Source organism: Haliotis rufescens, unplaced genomic scaffold, assembly GCF_023055435.1.
Source record: "Haliotis rufescens isolate VD_foot unplaced genomic scaffold, xgHalRufe1.0.p SCAF_1, whole genome shotgun sequence".
Lineage (NCBI taxonomy): Eukaryota > Metazoa > Mollusca > Gastropoda > Lepetellida > Haliotidae > Haliotis > Haliotis rufescens.
In genome coordinates, this window is record NW_025963779.1 from 49,040,980 (window position 1) to 49,065,462 (window position 24,483).

The 24,483-nt window shown below is 38.5% G+C and overlaps 1 protein-coding gene across 2 annotated transcripts in view; it reads left to right on the forward strand.

Moving 5' to 3' along the window:
* Positions 1-213: 213 nt before the first annotated feature.
* LOC124131420 (lachesin-like) overlaps positions 214-24,483 on the forward strand; it is a 40,560-nt gene continuing 16,290 nt past the window's right edge. Inside the window, exon 1 of one of the 2 annotated variants that reach the window (XM_046494698.2) lies at positions 214-626. In XM_046494698.2, the coding sequence (XP_046350654.1) occupies positions 542-626 (85 nt within the window). In that variant the 5' untranslated portion in view covers positions 214-541. The remainder of the gene's footprint in view (positions 627-24,483) is intronic. The other variant, XM_046494697.2, reaches the window with a different exon arrangement.

Below are 24,483 nucleotides of genomic sequence, written 5' to 3' on the forward strand. Positions count from 1 at the left end.
AGATGTCCCGGACTTTTTGTTTCTGTGTAGAAACAAGGAAGCAATGCATTATTCAGCAAGAGACTTTTACTGAAAAGTGTAATCTAGGACCTCGCAGTTTTAGTTCCTCATTGGTACATGCTTCCTTTTCCATCATTGTCAAGACTCCAGGGGGCGGTGCCTGAATCGCCGGAGATCTGACTGAGGCGGGCCTCTAACCATGTGTTATTGGTAGCTGACTTACAGGATCGCTCAACGTTTCCCCACAGCCCACGTGTCTCATTAGTGAAGGGATGTGAGAGAACGAGCGCGTTGTTGTTGAACATGTTCGGCTACCGTCAGTTATCGCTCTCTATAGTTGTGTAATGACTCATTAACGCTACTCACTCTATTTATTGGGTTTTATGGATCGACAAAGTTAAGACCGCATAGGCATAGCTTCTTCATTTTACTTAGCGATTCACAATAGGAAAGAGGATGTTTACTTGTGGACCTGTTACTACTGGTCCAACTGTTAATATCACCTACTTGTTGGAGTAAGACATGTGGTGAGCACTCTCTCATGGATCTAGGAGTACTTCTGGGCACCATGGTAGATGTAGAGATCCTCATGACCGTGTGTCACCTCTGTGTGGCTTTCGAATTAGGTAAGTAACTTATTTTTAACACTTGTACATTTTGTGTAGTTCTGGGGAAAAGACTTGAGTGACGAGATACAGTCCCCCAAACGGCGTAGAGATGCAGTGCCGTGAGGTTTTTTGATTATTACCATAATGTCAATGGAATTATTAAAGTACGACAAAACGCACGTAGGTTTCACGTGTTGTAAGAACGACGTAGCGTGGGTTTTGTATGCTCAGCGTGTGAGCATGACTGTTTGTGTGGTAATATTACCTGCATACAACTGATATCAAATATAGACGAACACTAGAACTTCATGACCTTAGTTCCTGTGTTGACAAGTTAATGCATGATGCATCTTAAGATTATGTATGGCGTCTCATTGATTACAATATTATTTTAATTATCAACTTTTGCTTTGAAACCATCAACACGAACATTTGACCTGTACATGGCAAGTAGTGCACCAATTGTTGTTGTTTCACATGAAAACAACACCGTTACAACTATGCGTTTTGTCGTTTAACCTGATCAATACGAGCAAAACTGTAAACTGCTACCACGTGTTGGACGAGGTATCTAATACAGACTAAATATGAAACACAGCTGACATGCTGGAGTAAAGATGTGGTTCCCTGGGAATCACATGATCTGCTGAATACCCATTGTCCCGAAGAAATCTGGATCTTTGTAGTGTTTCTTGTAAAATAAACAGACATTCCATTTCTTTGACACATTTTGTTCTAAAGAATGGTTAGGACTGATGTTATGCCGAGTAACTCAGGACATTCAACGTTGTCGTTTGACCAAGCTTGAATCAAGTGGAAGGTCTTAAACGTACGATACATCCTTGGTATTATTTGCCTTTTAGGAGATAGATTCAAAACATCTACCCAACACATGCATTATAAGTCAACAAAAGAATACAGTAATAACAATACAGTAATAGACTTATTTTAAAATAAAATATATGTTTGCTGGCAAACCATAAGTCCAGTACAGTCAGCTCATCTGCAGTCTAGATACGTCTTCGGCAGTGGTAGTTATGTTGCCATTTAACTCTAAACGACAACAGTGTTTATATAAAGTTTATAGTTTCCTGGTTTCTCTTGCGATGTCTCCGTTTTGTGTCCCTTGTGATGAGAGAATTACAGTCAAGCATATTTTGCTTGACTGTATGGACTTTTCTCTCACAAGGGATAACTATTATCATTCAACGTCTTTGAAGGATCTTCTATCAATGTCAATACTCGTTTAATTCTCGATTTTTTAAAAGAAATAGAATTATTTGATAAATTTTGATTTTTGAATTGTTTTAAGATAGTGTGATATTATCAAAAACTGAGACGATTGAAGGCTGAGCCACTCAGGGGGTTAACGTAGTGTAAAATTATTGTCCATTGACAGTGGCACGTGAGTCCATCTATGTTGAAGTGATTAATATCAACTAGTGTTTTAATGTATTGATTGTGCTTCTATTTTTGATATTGGTTAGTATTACACACAACCACTGGTGACCAAAGTGATGGCATAAATCCTGCCGGGAGTCATGCAGGAAGCAAAAGCACTGTAAGTCCTCATGATTCCCAGTTAGGTGGTCTAGCTTTGGTTGCTAGTGGTCTATAGCCTGGTTTTATATTTATAGGAACTAATCTACTGATACATTCTTTGTTTTATCGTTGCTTAGGTTTGTTTTATATCTAAACTGTGATATTACCTTACTATTTTACTGTCCTTCCGTCGACAGGTCTTAAATTATAGTAACTACCTTGTTCTCATCGCGATATAGCTGCAATATTGCCGATGCGATGTAAAAAGTTTATCTCACTCACTAACTCTTGCGATGTCAAATTAACGTTACAGAGGCGGCATATTAGTACATCGTACATTTAGTATTTATACCGCGTCCACCAAGCAGTGTCTCCGTGTAGGCTAGATTATATCTGTCAGTTCGTGATGACCCTATTTGCAATGGGCAATATTGACTGAAGGGTTACGGGATGATGACCATATGAGATGATGTTCATTTGTATGGGTGGCATCTGATATTAAGAGCCATGGAAGGAAATACGCTTGGTCTCTGCCGACACATACGCCGCCCTCGCACACCCGCATGCATGTCAACATTTTATTTTCATCAACAACCCACCATTTCGTGCGGAGCATTCAAATCGTGGCTGTGGTTCCGGTGGGTTATAGATCCATACAGCGGGGAACTTGATCAGAGCAAGTACAGTTACAGTCATAATTTACCATGAAATATTCACAGGTTCGAAAGAAGTATTAATTTCACGCTCCCATTTAAACACATGTAGATATTAACGAACGTGCTACATGTGTGCAGCGTCAGGGCGGAGATTGGGGGACCTTAAGAAAGTAACACAATCTACGTAACCCAAGTAGACTAAAGTCATTACCAAAAATATATAAAATATGAAGATCAAACCATGATTAAACACAAATGTTCTGTGCTAAACATATTCGCTTGGATTTTCCAACTATTTACCAGTATTAATATGTGGCCTATCTGAATCACCTCGACATTTTAAGAAGCTGATTAAATCGTGGGTATATATGTCAACGACGACCTGGTTTCAAATTTCCAATTCATTTCACAAATGAAGTTTTTCTTATTCAATTATGCTCTTTTTACAAGGTAATGCAATATCTGAATAGCACGTTTAAATATGTTAATTACTCGATTGACATTTCTTTCGAAAAAACAACATTCACTGCAAATATAAATACGCCGTATTGATATTTTGTGGAAAACGGTTATAAAAGTGATAATTAAATTGTCAGAAGCATGATATATAATCACTGCGTGTTGGCATTCCCTGGACATTATCTAATTAACTGCGCTAAACACAATTGTGCTTACACCTCGACAAGCTCAGTATCAATATTTGATGAGAAGATTCGTTACAAATGAGGAGGAAGTAGGTAAATTGTACGTGCTACATTCCAAATGCTACCGCACAAAAACAAAACGGGATACTTAAAAAAAACATAATCTGGTAATTGTGGAAGGAAAGTCCCTGTCTGCCAGTGGTGTGTGCTCTTTTGCGTGGGTCATCGAGAATGTGATGTACACATTTCTTCAAAATTGTAACTGTGGATATTAATACGTAGAGTATAGGCCATGGAATAGCTCAAGTTACTATGAAGGTGGGGATAATTTGTGGAATAGCATTCTCATCGTTACCTGGAATGGAGTGCCTGATGACAACACTATAGATTCGACGAGTTTCAATTATTGGCATGTGATCCCCCGCTGCTATAGATTACCTCTTGGCAAAACACGCTTCAATCAAGATAACTTACTGGGAGATACAATTACTGTGATTTTACGAAATCCATAGATATAGATTACGCTACGACGAATACTAACATCCGTCTGTAGAGCTTACTTAGAATATTAGAGGTTGTGAAGTATAATAACAGTTGTTGTCCGTATTAGTTGAAGAAGCTAAACTACATGTGCAATGAACGGTAGTGAGGTGAGGTGAAATGGCTTTTAGCGTCACGTTCAAGATTATTGCACTTATGTATACTGAACAACAAAAGTTCCCGTGACATTGAATAAGATTTAATGTAAATTTGTGTTTTTTTACCAAATCTGAAACAATTTCGGTTTGCAACAGATAAAAGACTCCTGTAAGTGTTCAAATGGTTTAATTTGCCGTACTGACTTCAGAAAATGCGTGATTTAAAAAAAACAACCAACATGAACATGCCAAAATGTCAATTTACAAATCAGTAGCGTGTGTGTCTCTGGTTGCGATGCAAGCAACACATCTTCATCTCATGGAATGGACCAGGCGTCGCACAAAGTCCTGTGGGATATCTGTCCATATCTGCTGGAGCATGTTTCGATGTTCCTGGAGTGTCTGTGGAACACGTGGTTGACGTCGAAGGCGCCGATCCATCTCATTCCACATGTGCTCCATTGGCCAGAGGAGGACATTCACGTTGTTTTGTTGAAGAGAATCCTGAACAAGTCGAGCAATAAGGGGGCTGGCGTTGTCATGTTAAAAGGTAATGCCTGGACCATGACGACGCAAAAACGTTAGAACAACAGGGCCGATGATCTCGTCGCGGTAGCGCCGTCCATTGAGATTTCCCTCTACCACTATATAACGGGTCCTCTGTCTTGCTGTAATCCCACCCCATACCATAACGCTGCCGCCCCCGAACCGATCTTCTTCGATGACACAATGATTGACGTAACGTTCACCTCGACGTCGGTACACTCGAATCCGTCCATCGCTGTGGCTGAGGTGAAAACGAGACTCGTCACTGAATAGAACTTGTCCCCACTGCATGGCCGTCCAGCGTAGACGGTGTCTGCACCACTGTAGACGTGCTTGACGGTGGTTTCCTGTCTAAAAGGGACGTCTGGCGGGTCTTCTGGCGACAATCCCTGCACATCTGAGGCGACGACGTACGGTTTGTGAAGATATTCGTCGAAGGCCAGGGATGCTTCTTGCAGTCACTGTTGCTGGCTGGAATCGATTTCGTAGGTGTGTTGTTCGAATCCAGTTGTCTTGTCTATTATTGGTTACGCATGGTCTGCCGCTCCGAGGATGGTCTCTGACTGCATTCGTCTGTTGCCAACGTTGCCATAAACATCAAATGGTGTTTCTGTGGACGTTAAATTATCTTGGAATATCACGTTGACTCGATCCTGCTTCAAGCATACCAATGGCTCACAGACGCTCTTTTTCGGACAGGGGCGGTCGGGTAGTCTGGTGATTAAAGCGTTCGCTCGTCACGCCGAAAAAACGGGTTCGATTCCCGACATGGGTTCAATGTGTGAAGCCCATTTCTGGTGTCCCCCGCCGTGATATTGCTGGAATATTGCTAAAAGTGGCGTAAAACCATACTCACTCACTCACTCCCTCATTTTCGGACAGGCGTGGCATTTTCGTAATGTTGAATAATTTCGTAATTTTGTTGTTTTTCTGAGTGGTTGTTGTCAGCACGATGCTAAACAATGCATATGGAATCCCGTTAACGCACATGTTTTTATAACCATTCTTTGGTAGTGAAAAGCATGGAGCTTGCATAAAGTCAACTATTGCAGGGGATGCATGATTTTCTGTAGCAGTTGCGTTTTTGTGACATGATTCCATACATGTACTACAATATTGAAAACCAAACTTTACTTGTTTGAAAAATACACTAAAATATTGGTGACACAGGAACTTGTTGAGTATATGTATGTGTGTGTGTGTGTTAGTGTGTGTGTTAGTGTGTGTGTGTTAGTGTGTGCGATACCATATTGCAGATAAACATGAATACCATTCTCACTACAGTATACTTACTCCGAGCCGACCAGTACTTGTTTTAGCTTTATGCCGAGCGCCAGACAGGGTAACAACAAGCGGCATCTATTAACAGGTTTTGGCATGGCGAGGCCGGGGATAGAACCCCCGACCTTTCGCTCTCCGGGCGGACGCTCTACCACTAGATCACGGAGGCGGTCATGAACAGTAGTACACATGATGCTCCGCTTTAATATGTCTAGAATCGCTACTTTTTCATTCATTACAAGATGTTAATCCCGTGCTATAATGTTAATAATCTCCTTCATCTCTTGGCCGCGAATAGCTGCAGGATTGCTGTGCTCAGTGTGAAGCAATACACACACCTTTATATGTGTATATCTATGTCAGTGGGCACCGACACCTCAGCCACGTTTTAAGTGTTGATCATGGCCCCTGGCACAAAGTGACCCTTGTATGTATCTACCTGTATAAAGTAAAACTGTATATACCGCAAGCAACCGAGCTGACGATTTCACGTTCGACTGAGAACCCTACACCGGTCCCCTGCCTGTGTGCATAATCTTATACAACGCAAAGGTATTCGACTTATGTCCTTGATATTAATACCAGTCATTGTAGTAATGATACGGTATACTCGCCACACAGGTAGCTAACGTTTTCTCATGTGTCTGGTGAAAACAGATAGAATCGTATTACAAGGTTAAAAATGCTTTTCTTGTTAAAGCTCTACTCGGTTTTCTCGAAATCTATAATTTTCATTATACAAAGAAGAGTTCTTTCTTGGTCAAATAAGATGCCACAAGCTTACATCATTTGTTCAATTGAAAGACGGTAAGAGGCAATCACTTGACGAACCGTCACTGGGTTTGTTGGCACTTTCCACAGATGCGAGGCCGTTGAGGCTAGAAGCTGAATTGCCACAAGCGTAGATGCTTAAAATCAAGCCATGACATTAATGTGCAATCCGTCCCCTGATAGGAACATTGTCTTACCCTCAGTTGCAGGCTGGTGTTCTCCTCTGACCAGGGCGTACATATTATGTTCTCGTTCTCTGAATACACCAGTTAATTTAGGCTGTTGATTTAAGTCACACAAGACTTGGAAAGCTTTTCTTCTTTTCGACTTTTAAAGGGATCGGCCCTTGACAAATATGCTGTCTTAGCACGTTTGATTCAAGTACAAACACCACTTTTTGTGTGTACCAATTGACATTTTATGATGTAGACCAATCTCACAATTAACGATTGCACTGATTACAATGTTCCAGTTTAACATAACGCGCTAATCACAGCGCCAATGTCAGCACGATGCTAAACAATGCATATGGAATCCCGTTAACGCACATGTTTTTATAACCATTCTTTGGTAGTGAAAAGCATGGAGCTTGCATAAAGTCAACTATTGCAGGGGATGCATGATTTTCTGTAGCAGTTGCGTTTTTGTGACATGATTCCATACATGTACTACAATATTGAAAACCAAACTTTACTTGTTTGAAAAATACACTAAAATATTGGTGACACAGGAACTTGTTGAGTATATGTATGTGTGTGTGTGTGTTAGTGTGTGTGTTAGTGTGTGTGTGTTAGTGTGTGCGATACCATATTGCAGATAAACATGAATACCATTCTCACTACAGTATACTTACTCCGAGCCGACCAGTACTTGTTTTAGCTTTATGCCGAGCGCCAGACAGGGTAACAACAAGCGGCATCTATTAACAGGTTTTGGCATGGCGAGGCCGGGGATAGAACCCCCGACCTTTCGCTCTCCGGGCGGACGCTCTACCACTAGATCACGGAGGCGGTCATGAACAGTAGTACACATGATGCTCCGCTTTAATATGTCTAGAATCGCTACTTTTTCATTCATTACAAGATGTTAATCCCGTGCTATAATGTTAATAATCTCCTTCATCTCTTGGCCGCGAATAGCTGCAGGATTGCTGTGCTCAGTGTGAAGCAATACACACACCTTTATATGTGTATATCTATGTCAGTGGGCACCGACACCTCAGCCACGTTTTAAGTGTTGATCATGGCCCCTGGCACAAAGTGACCCTTGTATGTATCTACCTGTATAAAGTAAAACTGTATATACCGCAAGCAACCGAGCTGACGATTTCACGTTCGACTGAGAACCCTACACCGGTCCCCTGCCTGTGTGCATAATCTTATACAACGCAAAGGTATTCGACTTATGTCCTTGATATTAATACCAGTCATTGTAGTAATGATACGGTATACTCGCCACACAGGTAGCTAACGTTTTCTCATGTGTCTGGTGAAAACAGATAGAATCGTATTACAAGGTTAAAAATGCTTTTCTTGTTAAAGCTCTACTCGGTTTTCTCGAAATCTATAATTTTCATTATACAAAGAAGAGTTCTTTCTTGGTCAAATAAGATGCCACAAGCTTACATCATTTGTTCAATTGAAAGACGGTAAGAGGCAATCACTTGACGAACCGTCACTGGGTTTGTTGGCACTTTCCACAGATGCGAGGCCGTTGAGGCTAGAAGCTGAATTGCCACAAGCGTAGATGCTTAAAATCAAGCCATGACATTAATGTGCAATCCGTCCCCTGATAGGAACATTGTCTTACCCTCAGTTGCAGGCTGGTGTTCTCCTCTGACCAGGGCGTACATATTATGTTCTCGTTCTCTGAATACACCAGTTAATTTAGGCTGTTGATTTAAGTCACACAAGACTTGGAAAGCTTTTCTTCTTTTCGACTTTTAAAGGGATCGGCCCTTGACAAATATGCTGTCTTAGCACGTTTGATTCAAGTACAAACACCACTTTTTGTGTGTACCAATTGACATTTTATGATGTAGACCAATCTCACAATTAACGATTGCACTGATTACAATGTTCCAGTTTAACATAACGCGCTAATCACAGCGCCAATGTCAGCACGATGCTAAACAATGCATATGGAATCCCGTTAACGCACATGTTTTTATAACCATTCTTTGGTAGTGAAAAGCATGGAGCTTGCATAAAGTCAACTATTGCAGGGGATGCATGATTTTCTGTAGCAGTTGCGTTTTTGTGACATGATTCCATACATGTACTACAATATTGAAAACCAAACTTTACTTGTTTGAAAAATACACTAAAATATTGGTGACACAGGAACTTGTTGAGTATATGTATGTGTGTGTGTGTGTTAGTGTGTGTGTTAGTGTGTGTGTGTTAGTGTGTGCGATACCATATTGCAGATAAACATGAATACCATTCTCACTACAGTATACTTACTCCGAGCCGACCAGTACTTGTTTTAGCTTTATGCCGAGCGCCAGACAGGGTAACAACAAGCGGCATCTATTAACAGGTTTTGGCATGGCGAGGCCGGGGATAGAACCCCCGACCTTTCGCTCTCCGGGCGGACGCTCTACCACTAGATCACGGAGGCGGTCATGAACAGTAGTACACATGATGCTCCGCTTTAATATGTCTAGAATCGCTACTTTTTCATTCATTACAAGATGTTAATCCCGTGCTATAATGTTAATAATCTCCTTCATCTCTTGGCCGCGAATAGCTGCAGGATTGCTGTGCTCAGTGTGAAGCAATACACACACCTTTATATGTGTATATCTATGTCAGTGGGCACCGACACCTCAGCCACGTTTTAAGTGTTGATCATGGCCCCTGGCACAAAGTGACCCTTGTATGTATCTACCTGTATAAAGTAAAACTGTATATACCGCAAGCAACCGAGCTGACGATTTCACGTTCGACTGAGAACCCTACACCGGTCCCCTGCCTGTGTGCATAATCTTATACAACGCAAAGGTATTCGACTTATGTCCTTGATATTAATACCAGTCATTGTAGTAATGATACGGTATACTCGCCACACAGGTAGCTAACGTTTTCTCATGTGTCTGGTGAAAACAGATAGAATCGTATTACAAGGTTAAAAATGCTTTTCTTGTTAAAGCTCTACTCGGTTTTCTCGAAATCTATAATTTTCATTATACAAAGAAGAGTTCTTTCTTGGTCAAATAAGATGCCACAAGCTTACATCATTTGTTCAATTGAAAGACGGTAAGAGGCAATCACTTGACGAACCGTCACTGGGTTTGTTGGCACTTTCCACAGATGCGAGGCCGTTGAGGCTAGAAGCTGAATTGCCACAAGCGTAGATGCTTAAAATCAAGCCATGACATTAATGTGCAATCCGTCCCCTGATAGGAACATTGTCTTACCCTCAGTTGCAGGCTGGTGTTCTCCTCTGACCAGGGCGTACATATTATGTTCTCGTTCTCTGAATACACCAGTTAATTTAGGCTGTTGATTTAAGTCACACAAGACTTGGAAAGCTTTTCTTCTTTTCGACTTTTAAAGGGATCGGCCCTTGACAAATATGCTGTCTTAGCACGTTTGATTCAAGTACAAACACCACTTTTTGTGTGTACCAATTGACATTTTATGATGTAGACCAATCTCACAATTAACGATTGCACTGATTACAATGTTCCAGTTTAACATAACGCGCTAATCACAGCGCCAATACTGATCCTGAAAATCGGTAACGCTCCCTGAAGCATGGTCCACATTTCAGCTGACACGCTGATACTTTCAACACGTCAAAGACGCTTTCACATATTGATTTTTGTGAGCCAATACAACTTAAATGCACATTGGTGCTCCAGATGATGGCACTTCAATGTCAATTTTGGAATAACTATCAGTTCATTAGAACTTCACAATATATATATATATATATACACCAGTACATGGTCACTCTACACACATCTATACCAGTACATGGTCACTCACACACACACACACACACACACACACACACACACACACACACACACACACACACACACACACACACACACACACACACACACACACACACACACACACACCCCTTGTCTTTGCACACAAACTGCACCTGGTTTCTCTACAAACATGGTACATGGTCTCCCTACATACACGAAATGGTACCTGATCTGTCTGCGCATAGACTAGTACCAGGTATATCTAGATATCTACAACCTATAGTAAGTGCCACACACATATAAGTACCTGGACTCTCTTCACACAAACTAGTTCCTGGACTCTCTACACACAAACTAGTTCCTGGACTCTCTTCACACAAACTAGTTCCTGGACTCTCTACACACAAACTAGTTCCTGGACTCTCTACACATACAAACTAGTTCCTGGACTCTCTACACACACAAACTAGTTCCTGGACTCTCTACAAACTAATTAGTTCATCGACTCTCTACACACACAAACTAGTTCCTGGACTCTCTACACACACAAACTAGTTCCTGGACTCTCTACACACACAAACTAGTTCCTGGACTCTCTACAAACTAATTAGTTCATCGACTCTCTACACACACAAACTAGTTCCTGGACTCTCTACACACAAACCAGCACATGATCACCTACTTGCAAATATCAGTACCTACAGTAGGTATGTCTCTGCAACAGATATTTAAAACTTGGTCTCTCTACAACATAAATTTAGTACTTGATCTCTCGACAGCATATCCTTAGTACTTGCTCACACAACATCAGATATATAGTAATTGATCTCTCTCCAGCATATATTTAGTAATTGGTCTCTCTACATCGGATATGTGGTACTTGATCTCTCTGCAACATATATTTAGTTCCTGGACTCTCCCCACACACATACTAGTTCCTGGACACTCTCCTCACACATACTATTTCCTGGACCCTCTACTCACATAAACTCGTCACTGGACTCCCTCCTCACACATACTATTTCCGGGTCTCTCCCCACACACGTACTAGTCCCTGGACTCTCATCCCACATATACTAGTTCCTGGACTCTCTCCACACACATAGTAGTTCCTGGACACTCTCCTCACACATACTAGTTCCGGGACACTCTCCTCACACATACTAGTTCCTGGACTCTCCCAAACACATACTAGTCCCTGGACTCTCATCCCACACATACTTGTCCCTGGACTCTCATCCCACACATACAAGTTCCTGGACTCTCATCCCACACATACTGGTTCCTTGACTCTCATCCCACACATACTGGACTCTCTCCTCAGACATACTAGTTCCTGGACTCTCCCAACACACATACTAGTTCCTGGACTCTCTCCTCAGACATACTAGTTCCTGGACTCTCTACTCACACATACAAGTCCCTGGACTCTCATCCCACACATACTAGTTCCTGGACTCTCCCAACACACATACTAGTTACTGGACACTCTCCTCACACATACTAGTTCCTGGACTCTCTCCTCAGACATACTAGTTCCTGGACTCTCCCAACACACATACTAGTTCCTGAACTCTCTCCTCAGACATACTATTTCCTGGACTCTCTACTCACACATACAAGTCCCTGGACTCTCATCCCACACATACTAGTTCCTGGACTCTCCCAACACACATACTAGTTCCTGGACACTCTCCTCACACATACTAGTTCCTGGACTCTCTCCTCAGACATACTAGTTCCTGGACTCTCTCCTCAGACATACTAGTTCCTGGACTCTCTACTCACACATACAAGTCCCTGGACTCTCATCCCACACATACTAGTTCCTGGACTCTCCCAACACACATACTAGTTCCTGGACACTCTCCTCACACATACTAGTTCCTGGACTCTCTCCTCAGACATACTAGTTCCTGGACTCTCCCAACACACATACTAGTCCCTGGACTCTCATACCACACATACAAGTTCCTGGACTCTCATCCCACACATACTAGTTCCTGGACTCTCATCCCACACATACTAGTCCCTGGTCTCTCTTCTCATACATATTAGTTCCGGGACTCTCTCCTCAGACATACTAGTTCCTGGACTCTCTCCTCAGACATACTAGTTCCTGGACTCTCCCAACACACATACTAGTTCCTGGTCTCTCTACTCATACATATTAGTTCCGGGACTCTCTCCTCACACATACTAGTTCATGGACTCTCTCCTCAGACATACTAGTTCCTGGACTCTCCCAACACACATACTAGTCTCTGGTCTCTCTTCTCATACATATTAGTTCCGGGACTCTCTCCTCACACAGACCGCCTCCGTGGTCTTGTGGTAGAGCGTCCGCCCGGAGAGCGGAAGGTCCAGGGTTCGATCCCGGGCCGCGTCATACAAAAAGACGTTAAAAGATTGTACTTGTTGTTACCCTGTCTGGCGCTCGGCATTAAGGGGCTAAAACAAGGACTGATCGGCTCGGAGTCAGTATACTGTGTCTGAGTGGGGTATTCATGTTAAACTGCGGCATGGTATCTCAGTGAGCTAGCACTATAAATCGGCATCAGTCCGGACTAGTACAAGCAGCCACACACACACATACACGTGCATGCACGTCGCTATATAAGTGCAATAATCTTGGACGCGACGTTAAACCCAATTTCACCTCACCTCACCTCACCTCTCCTCACACATACTAGTTCATGGACTCTCTCCTCACACTTACTAGTCCCTGAACTCTCATCCCACACATACTAGTTCCTGGACTCTCATCCCACACTTACTAGTTCCTGGTCTCTCTCCTCGCACATACTAGTTCCTGGTCTCTCTACTCATACATATTAGTTCCGGGACTCTCTCCTCACACATATTAGTTCCTGGACTCTCTCCTCAGACATACTAGTTCCTGGACTCTCCCAACACACATACTAGTCCCTGGACTCTCATCCCACACATACTAGTTCCGGGAATCTCTCCTCACACATGCTTGTTCCGGGACTCTCTCCTCACACTTACTAGTTCCTGGTCTCTCTCCTCACACTTACTACTTCCTGGACTCTCTCCTCACAAATACTAGTTTCGGGACTCTCTCCTCACACATGCTTGTTCCGGGACTCTCTCCTCACAAATACTAGTTCCTGGACTCTCTCCTCACACTTACTACTTACTCATAAAAGTATCACGAAGTATCTGCCTTCTTTACAAACAAACATCAATACAGCAAACAAACAAACAAACAAACAAGTAAACACACACAAAATATACACACAGAGAATTTACGTGGTCTATCTACATATAAATACTCCCAACTGTTCTCTAGACACAGAGAGAGAGAGAGAGACACTCACTCACTCACTCACTCACTCACTCACTCACTCACTCACTCACTCACTCACTCACTCACTCACTCACTCACTCACTCACTCACTCACTCACTCACTCACTCACTCACTCACTCACACCATACCATACCATACCATACCAATAAATCGTCTCTCCATACACAAACTAGTATCTGTTCTCTTAAAACAGACACACCAGTACCTTGCCTCTCTTCACTTACATAGTGAAGTTCGCGATTTCTACAGATTTTGCTAGAGAAAGGTTCAATGAGTTCAGCATTATAGGAAGCAGTATGAAGTAAGCTTGTGTCATCATTGATAAACTGAAGGTTATTACAAAATGAAATATACTACATCCGATGTATGTAGATATGTTTTAAAGTGAAAATGAATATGCATTACCTTTTATGGTTAATGTTACCATAGACTACTCACCGACTATTACATACCTATTCAACGCATGCCAATCATGCCAAGGCGAAAGACTCGTGTGATTTATTATCTCATCAAGTAATAATCATTATTTTTCAAATTGTATTCTTATGAAAATGGGGAAAAAAATTCCTAATAAAGAAATATCCATCCACCCGTTCGCTCATACATGATGTCCCTGTCATGTGCAGAAATGCACTGAAAAAGAAAATCGTCTGTGATAAATAGATATTGTTAAGTCAAGAAGAACAAAGAAATTCATTAAGATCATCATCACAACCCTGTGTGTAAATCTAAACCTCTATCGAACCATTTCAGAAATAAGGATGCGTTCCTAAAGTCAAAGCAAGCTGACGGGAATAATAGGACTCTAACATGGATCTAAATACAGTAATTACGCCTAGACAAGGGCAATTACTCTGCCCTTCCTTATCCAAAGACGTTTTTCTTTGTGAGCTCGCTAACGCATCTTCGATTCAATTAAGAGCTCCTCCTTTTGTAAGTGAATCGAAAACTGTTCAAATAGAACTGATTTTGTTCTGCAATGCAGTTAACTCCCGTGGTAATATAGATTGATAGATTTGCGAGTGTGTAACGCGTGGTAAATCTGGAATTATCCAAGTCAGTGGAATGATGAAGGAAAAAGTAACGACATGGGCAAATAGAGTTGAACATAACTACGGAACTGATATGTCCAAATCCAAGCAAGCTTTATTTATGTTAAATCACATTTTGAAATCCTAAAATGTGTAGGTTTGAGTGAATGCATGTTTGATGACAAGCGTTGAACGGTGAATGTTTATTTAAATTGATGTCAAGCCATGTTCCCACGAAGCAGGACAAAAACATATTGCCCTGTTACATAGGGAGACTGCACTGAGACTGCGAAGAAGCCCCAGAAGACACTGTTTGGCAACAGGAAGCAAAACAAATAGGATTAGCGTGACGCATGGTATTGACTGTGTAGTTTTGACTGGAGGCTACATGAAGCGCATGGCGGGTGATAGTGACATGTCAGCATATTACGAGACGGGAGCATAGAAAATGTCAAGCATGACATAGAAATAATAGAATTGGCTTATATTTTGATTAAAAGGAAATGTTTTTGATCTTGAAGGACGAGTCAAAACCATCATCAGTTTATTCTTATTTTTAATTGTGGATACAGACGAAAATAGCTTGTCCGGGAAGGATGAAGGAAACGCAAGAGCTAGGTTCGTTTGACATTTTGATTAATTAAACACAAAGATGGACATCGTCTGTAGTAGTTAGATTACAGCATGAATGCGTTCGCACTTTTCAATTTCAAAACAGAATTTAATTATATCACCAACGACATGAAACATTACACCAGTGATCATGAATGTACATGCCGTAAAAAAATTGTGACAGAGTACAAGTACCTCGGAACCATCATTGACAATACCTTGACGTTTTTTCAATACACAGATGCCATATACAGCACATGTCAATCTCGCCCCTACTTCTTTGTACGGAAACCGACGCTATTGACGCTATAATAAAGTTGTTATTATGTAAATATGAATATTATATATTTTAAAAGCTGTATTCAGTCCGTTTTAACGTTCTCTGTGCAATGCTTGAACGGTGGCCCCTCACGACAAAACAAGAATAGATTGAAGAAAAATGTTTAGATTCGGGGGAAAAGTTGAAGGATGTGTGTATGTGCGTTTCTTGACGTTTCATGCGAAATAAATGTTGTTAAGTTAGCCTCACGAATATTAGATTCTCAGTTTTTAAACTCAAAGATCTTTATTTCAGTTAGCATATCATATTAAAAAACAAATGTTAAATCCGTGTGTTTTTAAGCTTTTTAACCAAAATATTTACAGCATTTGTGTCGTCCAAACTTTTGTATCTTCCAAGGTCACACTATAGGTTCACCATAGGTATCTTCTATAAACATCTCGGTAGACGCACTGAAGATCTTACATATACACCTTGGAAGACAAACCGAGGCGCATAGCATAGCTGTTAGTATACAAAACTAGTGTAGAACCCATAACATGTTGGACAATGTCATTGTTTTAGTTTACCGTCGGCTTCTCACATCACCAGTGGCCGTGCTGAGCTCTCATTATTGTTGGATAACATTATGCTTGGAAACATTGCTTTACTTACTTCAAACGAAGGGTAAAGCTCGCAGTATTATGGATACATACATAAAATACAGACATGTCTAGTATGGATAATGAAGTCTGTATTATAGATAGATACATAGAAAACAGACATGTCAGGTATGGATAATGAAGTCTGTATTATAGATAGATACATAGAAAACAGACATGTCAGGTATGGATAATGAAGTCTGTATTATAGATAGATACATGGAAAACAGACATGTCCACAATGGATAATGAAGTCTGTATTATAGATAGATACATAGAAAACAGACATGTCAGGTATGGATAATGAAGTCGGTATTATAGATTGATACATTGGAAACAGACATGTCCAGTATGGATAATGAAGTCTGTATTATAGATAGATACATAGAAAACAGACATGTCAGGTATGGATAATGAAGTCTGTATTATAGATAGATACATAGAAAACAGACATGTCAGGTATGGATAATGAAGTCTGTATTATAGATAGATACATAGAAAACAGACATGTTCACAATGGATAATGAAGTCGGTATTATAGATAGATACATAGAAAACAGACATGTTCACTATGGATAATGATGTCTGTATTATAGATAGATACATGGAAAACAGACATGTTCACTATGGATAATGAAGCCTGTATTATAGATAGATACATAGAAAACAGACATGTTCACAATGGATAATGAAAGCGGTATTATAGATAGAAACATAGAAAACAGACATGTCCAGTATGGATAATGAAGTCGGTATTATAGATAGATACATAGAAAACAGACATGTTCACAATGGATAATGAAAGCGGTATTATAGATAGAAACATAGAAAACAGACATGTCCAGTATGGATAATGAAGTCTGTATTATAGATAGATACATGGAAAACAGACATGTTCAGTATGAATAATGAAGTCGGTATTATAGATAGATACATGGAAAACAGACATGTTCAGTATGAATAATGAAGTCGGTATTATAGATAGATACATAGAAAACAGACATGTCCACTATGGATAATGAAGTCGGTATTATAGATAGATACATGGAAAACAGACATGTTCAGTATGAATAATGAAGTCGGTATTATAGATAGATACATAGAAAACAGACATGTTCACAATGGATAATGAAAGCGGTATTATAGATAGAAACATAGAAAACAGACATGTCCAGTATGGATAATGAAGTCGGTATTATAGATAGATACATAGAAAACAGACATGTTCACTATGGATAATGAAGTCGGTATTATAGATAGATACATGGAAAACAGACATGTTCACTATGGATAATGAAGTCTGTATTATAGATAGATACATAGAAAACAGACATGTTCAGTATGAATAATGAAGTCTGTATTATAGATAGATACATAGAAAACAGACATGTCCACTATGGATAATGAAGTCGGTATTATAGATAGATACATGGAAAACAGACATGTCCACTATGGATAAACAAGTCTGTATTATAGATAGATACATAGAAAACAGACATGTCCACTTTGGATAATGAAGTCTGTATTATAGATAGATACATAGAAAACAGACATGTCCACTATGGATAATGAAGTCTGTATTAAAGATAGATACATAGAAAACAGACATGTCCAGTATGGATAATGAAGTCGTTATTGTAGATAGATACATAGAAAACAGACATGTCCACTATGGATAACGAAGTCTGTATTATAGATAGATACATAGAAAACAAACATGTCCAATATGGATAATGAAGTCTGTATTATAGATAGATACATAGAAAACAGACATGTCCACTATGGATAATGAAGTCGGTATTATAGATAGATACATAGAAAACAGACATGTCCACTATGGATAAACAAGTCTGTATTATAGATAGATACATAGAAAACAGACATGTCCACTATGGATAATGAAGTCTGTATTATAGATAGATACATCGAAAACAGACATGTCCACTATGGATAATGAAGTCTGTATTAAAGATAGATACATGGAAAACAGACATGTCCATTATGGATAATGAAGTCTGTATTAAAGATAGTTACATAGAAAAAATACACGTCCAGTATGGATAATGAAGTCTTTATTGTAGATAGATACATAGAAAACAGACATGTTCACAATGGATAATGAAGTCGGTATTATAGATAGATACATAGAAAACAGACATGTCCAGTATGGATAATGAAGTCTGTATTATATATAGATACATGGAAAACAGACATGTTCACTATGGATAATGAAGTCTGTATTATAGATAGATACATAGAAAACAGACATGTCCAGTATGGATAATGAAGTCGGTATAATTAATAGATACATGGAAAACAGACATGTTCACTATGGATAATGAAGTCGGTATTATAGATAGATACATAGAAAACAGACATGTTCACTATGGATAATGAAGTCTGTATTATAGATAGATACATAGAAAACAGACATGTTCACTATGGATAATGAAGTCGGTATTATAGATAGATACATAGAAAACAGACATGTTCACTATGGATAATGAAGTCGGTATTATAGATAGATACATAGAAAACAGACATGTTCACTATGGATATTAAAGTCTGTATTATAGATAGATACATCGAAAACAGACATGTTCACTATGGATAATGAAGTCTGTATTATAGATAGATACATCGAAAACAGACATGTTCATTATGGATAATGAAGTCTGTATTATAGATAGATACATAGAAAACAGACATGTTCACTATGGATAATGAAGTCTGTATTATAGATAGATACATCGAAAACAGACATGTTCATTATGGATAATGAAGTCTGTATTATAGATAGATACATAGAAAACAGACATGTTCACTATGGATATTAAAGTCTGTATTATAGATAGATACATCGAAAACAGACATGTTCACTATGGATAATGAAGTCTGTATTATAGATAGATACATCGAAAACAGACATGTTCATTATGGATAATGAAGTCTGTATTATAGATAGATACATAGAAAACAGACATGTTCACTATGGATAATGAAGTCTGTATTATAGATAGATACATAGAAAACAGACATGTCCATTATGGATAATGAAGTCTGTATTATAGATAGATACATAGAAAACAGACATGTTCACTATGGATAATGAAGTCGGTATTATAGATAGATACATAGAAAACAGACATGTCCATTATGGATAATGAAGTCTGTATTATAGATAGATACATAGAAAACAGACATGTTCACTATGGATAATGAAGTCGGTATTATAGATAGATACATAGAAAACAGACATGTCCATTATGGATAATGAAGTCTGTATTATAGATAGATACATAGAAAACAGACATGTTCACTATGGATAATGAAGTCGGTATTATAGATAGATACATAGAAAACAGACATGTCCATTATGGATAATGAAGTCTGTATTATAGATAGATACATAGAAAACAGACATGTTCACTATGGATAATGAAGTCGGTATTATAGATAGATACATAGAAAACAGACATGTCCATTATGGATAATGAAGTCTGTATTATAGATAGATACATAGAAAACAGACATGTCCATTATGGATAATGAAGTCGGTATTATAGATAGATACATAGAAAACAGACATGTCCATTATGGATAATGAAGTCTGTATTATAGATAGATACATAGAAAACAGACATGTCCATTATGGATAATGAAGTCTGTATTATAGATAGATACATAGAAAACAGACATGTCCATTATGGATAATGAAGTCGGTATTATAGATAGATACATAGAAAACAGACATGTCCAGTATGGATAATGAAGTCTGTATTATATATAGATACATGGAAAACAGACATGTTCACTATGGATAATGAAGTCGGTATTATAGATAGATACATAGAAAACAGACATGTTCACTATGGATATTAAAGTCTGTATTATAGATAGATACATCGAAAACAGACATGTTCACTATGGATAATGAAGTCTGTATTATAGATAGATACATCGAAAACAGACATGTTCATTATGGATAATGAAGTCTGTATTATAGATAGATACATAGAAAACAGACATGTTCACTATGGATAATGAAGTCGGTATTATAGATAGATACATAGAAAACAGACATGTTCACTATGGATATTAAAGTCTGTATTATAGATAGATACATCGAAAACAGACATGTTCACTATGGATAATGAAGTCTGTATTATAGATAGATACATCGAAAACAGACATGTTCATTATGGATAATGAAGTCTGTATTATAGATAGATACATAGAAAACAGACATGTCCACTATGGATAATGAAGTCTGTATTATAGATAGATACATGGAAAACAGACATGTCCATTATGGATAATGAAGTCTGTATTAAAGATAGTTACATAGAAAAAATACACGTCCAGTATGGATAATGAAGTCGTTATTGTAGATAGATACATAGAAAACAGACATGTTCACAATGGATAATGAAGTCGGTATTATAGATAGATACATAGAAAACAGACATGTCCACTATGGATAATGAAGTCTGTATTATAGATAGATACATTGAAAACAGACATGTTCACTATGGATAATGAAGTCTGTATTATAGATAGATACATCGAAAACAGACATGTTCATTATGGATAATGAAGTCTGTATTATAGATAGATACATAGAAAACAGACATGTCCACTATGGATAATGAAGTCTGTATTATAGATAGATACATGGAAAACAGACATGTCCATTATGGATAATGAAGTCTGTATTAAAGATAGTTACATAGAAAAAATACACGTCCAGTATGGATAATGAAGTCGTTATTGTAGATAGATACATAGAAAACAGACATGTTCACAATGGATAATGAAGTCGGTATTATAGATAGATACATAGAAAACAGACATGTCCACTATGGATAATGAAGTCTGTATTATAGATAGATACATTGAAAACAGACATGTTCACTATGGATAATGAAGTCTGTATTATATATAGATACATAGAAAACAGACATGTCCAGTATGGATAATGAAGTCGGTATAATTAATAGATACATGGAAAACAGACATCATGTCAAGAATGGATAATGAAGTCTGTATTATAGATAGATACATGGAAAACAGACATGTTCACTATGGATAATGAAGTCGGTATTATAGATAGATACATAGAAAACAGACATGCTCAGTATGAATAATGAAGTCTGTATTATAGATAGATACATAGAAAACAGACATGTCCACAATGGATAATGAAGTCGGTATTATAGATAGATACATAGAAAACAGACATGTTCACTATGGATAATGAAGTCTGTATTATATATAGATACATAGAAAACAGACATGTCCAGTATGGATAATGAAGTCGGTATAATTAATAGATACATGGAAAACAGACATCATGTCAAGAATGGATAATGAAGTCTGTATTATAGATAGATACATAGAAAACAGACATGTTCAGTATGAATAATGAAGTCTGTATTATAGATAGATACATAGAAAACAGACATGTCCACAATGGATAATGAAGTCGGTTTTATAGATAGATACATGGAAAACAGACATGTCCACTATGGATAATGAAGTCTGTGTTATAGATAGATACATAGAAAACAGACATGTTCACAATGGATAATGAAGTCGGTATTATAGATAGATACATAGAAAACAGACATGTTCACCATGGTTAATGATAGCTGTATTTTGGCTGTCTAGATATACAAAACATACATGTATGTTGTTGCTTGATTTATCATACTATAAAGACGGTTCAACTGACAATTTAGGATATTGAATTGATATATGAACGACATGCTCAGTCCATTTGTGTAGTTGCGAGATGTAGTTGTGAAAATGATAAAAGAAATATTGTCACAGAGAATGTCTGTTTATGGGTATTTCAGTAACTGTTTTACCATTACGTCATGGTACACGCAAGTGTAAGACCTATTATATCTGTGTAGATCCCCACAATCAATTGATCGGCAACATTTCCCTTTTAAAACCTTTATCAAGTGGGAGGAGACAAAGGTTGTGGATGAAACAATGGAACGAAAATACATCTGACAAATGCCACTTGTCAGTTTGAGCCTCTGATTCAAAACATCTGTGTCCTTTTCCAAGAAAATTGTTTAATATCCGTCATTACATTTTGAAGTGGTTTGTCCTGTGAAGTTTTTGACATGAACTGACTCTTAATGTAGGGTCTTAATGACATTTAAAGTGGACTTGATATCGTATCGATCTTTTTTATTAAAGAATCTTATGGATCAGTGTCACAGAGAACCGTTGTAGTTCGTGTTCATCGCAACTTTGGGAACTAACCATTTGATTTACCCCCCAACTCCTTTCCCAGTGCCCATCAGTCTTCCATGGAAGGCATTTTCATTTGCTTAGGGATTTAACACACACTATCACTAATTCACTTCAAAATCAAAACTTAAGACTGGGGTTTGTGCAGTGAAACGTTATATTACATGGTTTGTGCTTTAATTTAATATCTGTACATTTTCAAACAACCAGGTTTTTGTTCACGATGATGTTATGTTAACCATATACACTATGTAAAAAAAATGTATGCGGTAACTAAATACGCATCATCTGGATTTAAAACGCATTCATTTCCTGGAGACAGAGCGGGATAATTAGCATGAGTGATGTCGTCCATGACTTCTTGACCTGCAGAAAAGTGTCATAACAATTTACATTCCGCGTTACATTAATATCTCCAATTGTTGATTAAAGACCTTTCATAATGTAGAGTATCGTCATTAAAAGGCATTTTCCAGTTGCGGATCTATCGATTTAAACAATATTGAGGCCATATCAGGTTACGCTTTATATTTACCGGTTCAAAGTATGTGCCCGAGAGGTGATATTGATTCAATCAATCATTGTCTATTCCAACACCTCTTCAATTATGTACCTAATTTCAAAGGGTCCAATTGTCAAATACAAATTATACTGGCGACAGCAATAACATTGTAGCTGGCGCTGTGGTGATACTGCGCCGTCATTGACTAACTTATATAATAACATTATGTTGCTGGTTGTCATTTGATCATGTAGTTTGATATGAGGTTTTGCAAGGTAATTCGTTTGTAGCTTATGTTTTTGTGAAAGCGATACTCTTTATTTTGGCTCATGTGGGCGAAATAGTTCAGAGGTTACTTAAATGGAATCAATGCGGCTGCCATCCTGATGATATAAATGATTGCTGTCTTTCAGGTTTGTAAGCTAGATCACATTTGGACTATATCTGTGATTTTCTGTCAACTTGAACCTGATCGAAGGTTTATGTTTCTGCCAAAGAAATGCCACTTCAATATTCATACATGATAGCACATGTATGATGTTAAATATTTTAACCGCGAACACAAACCTTCAATATCAACTCAAATAAATACCGGACCTCGTTGTTAATGATATTTGGAGCCCAAATTATTGATATACCATTCATTTACATCGTTATAAAACCTGTTGATGTCTCTGGTTCTTTTAGCACGTTTCTGAATCCACTTCTCGATGACTGATGCAACTGTGACGTTTTTGACATTTCATAAGCTCTTTAAACGTCGAAGTTGCACTTTTGTGAGAAGCTCAGGCATATAAAAATTGTAATTGCATTTCTAAATCAATTCGTTTGAACATGGTCTTTCTCCCGTTTTCATCATAATATTTTTGTTGTTTTACCGGAACTTGGATTCCCTGGAGACGAAGTTGAGCCGCGTGTCACAGCGATGATGACTAGAGTTAGACAGGGACTACTTCTACGCCTTGGCTTCTTCTCAAAGACTAACCAGGGTTGTTGCTATTACCATAAAAACTACCATCGGACCTGAGGTCATAGCAGAATTGGATCACATTTAAGAATAATGGCTGCTTCAAATTGGATTTCCTGTTTGGGCATTCTGCTCATTATTTGCCTATGGCAAAACCTGCAATCTTAAATTGTTTCCAGATATTCGAGTCTTGCAAAAAATATATATCATAGGTCCTTG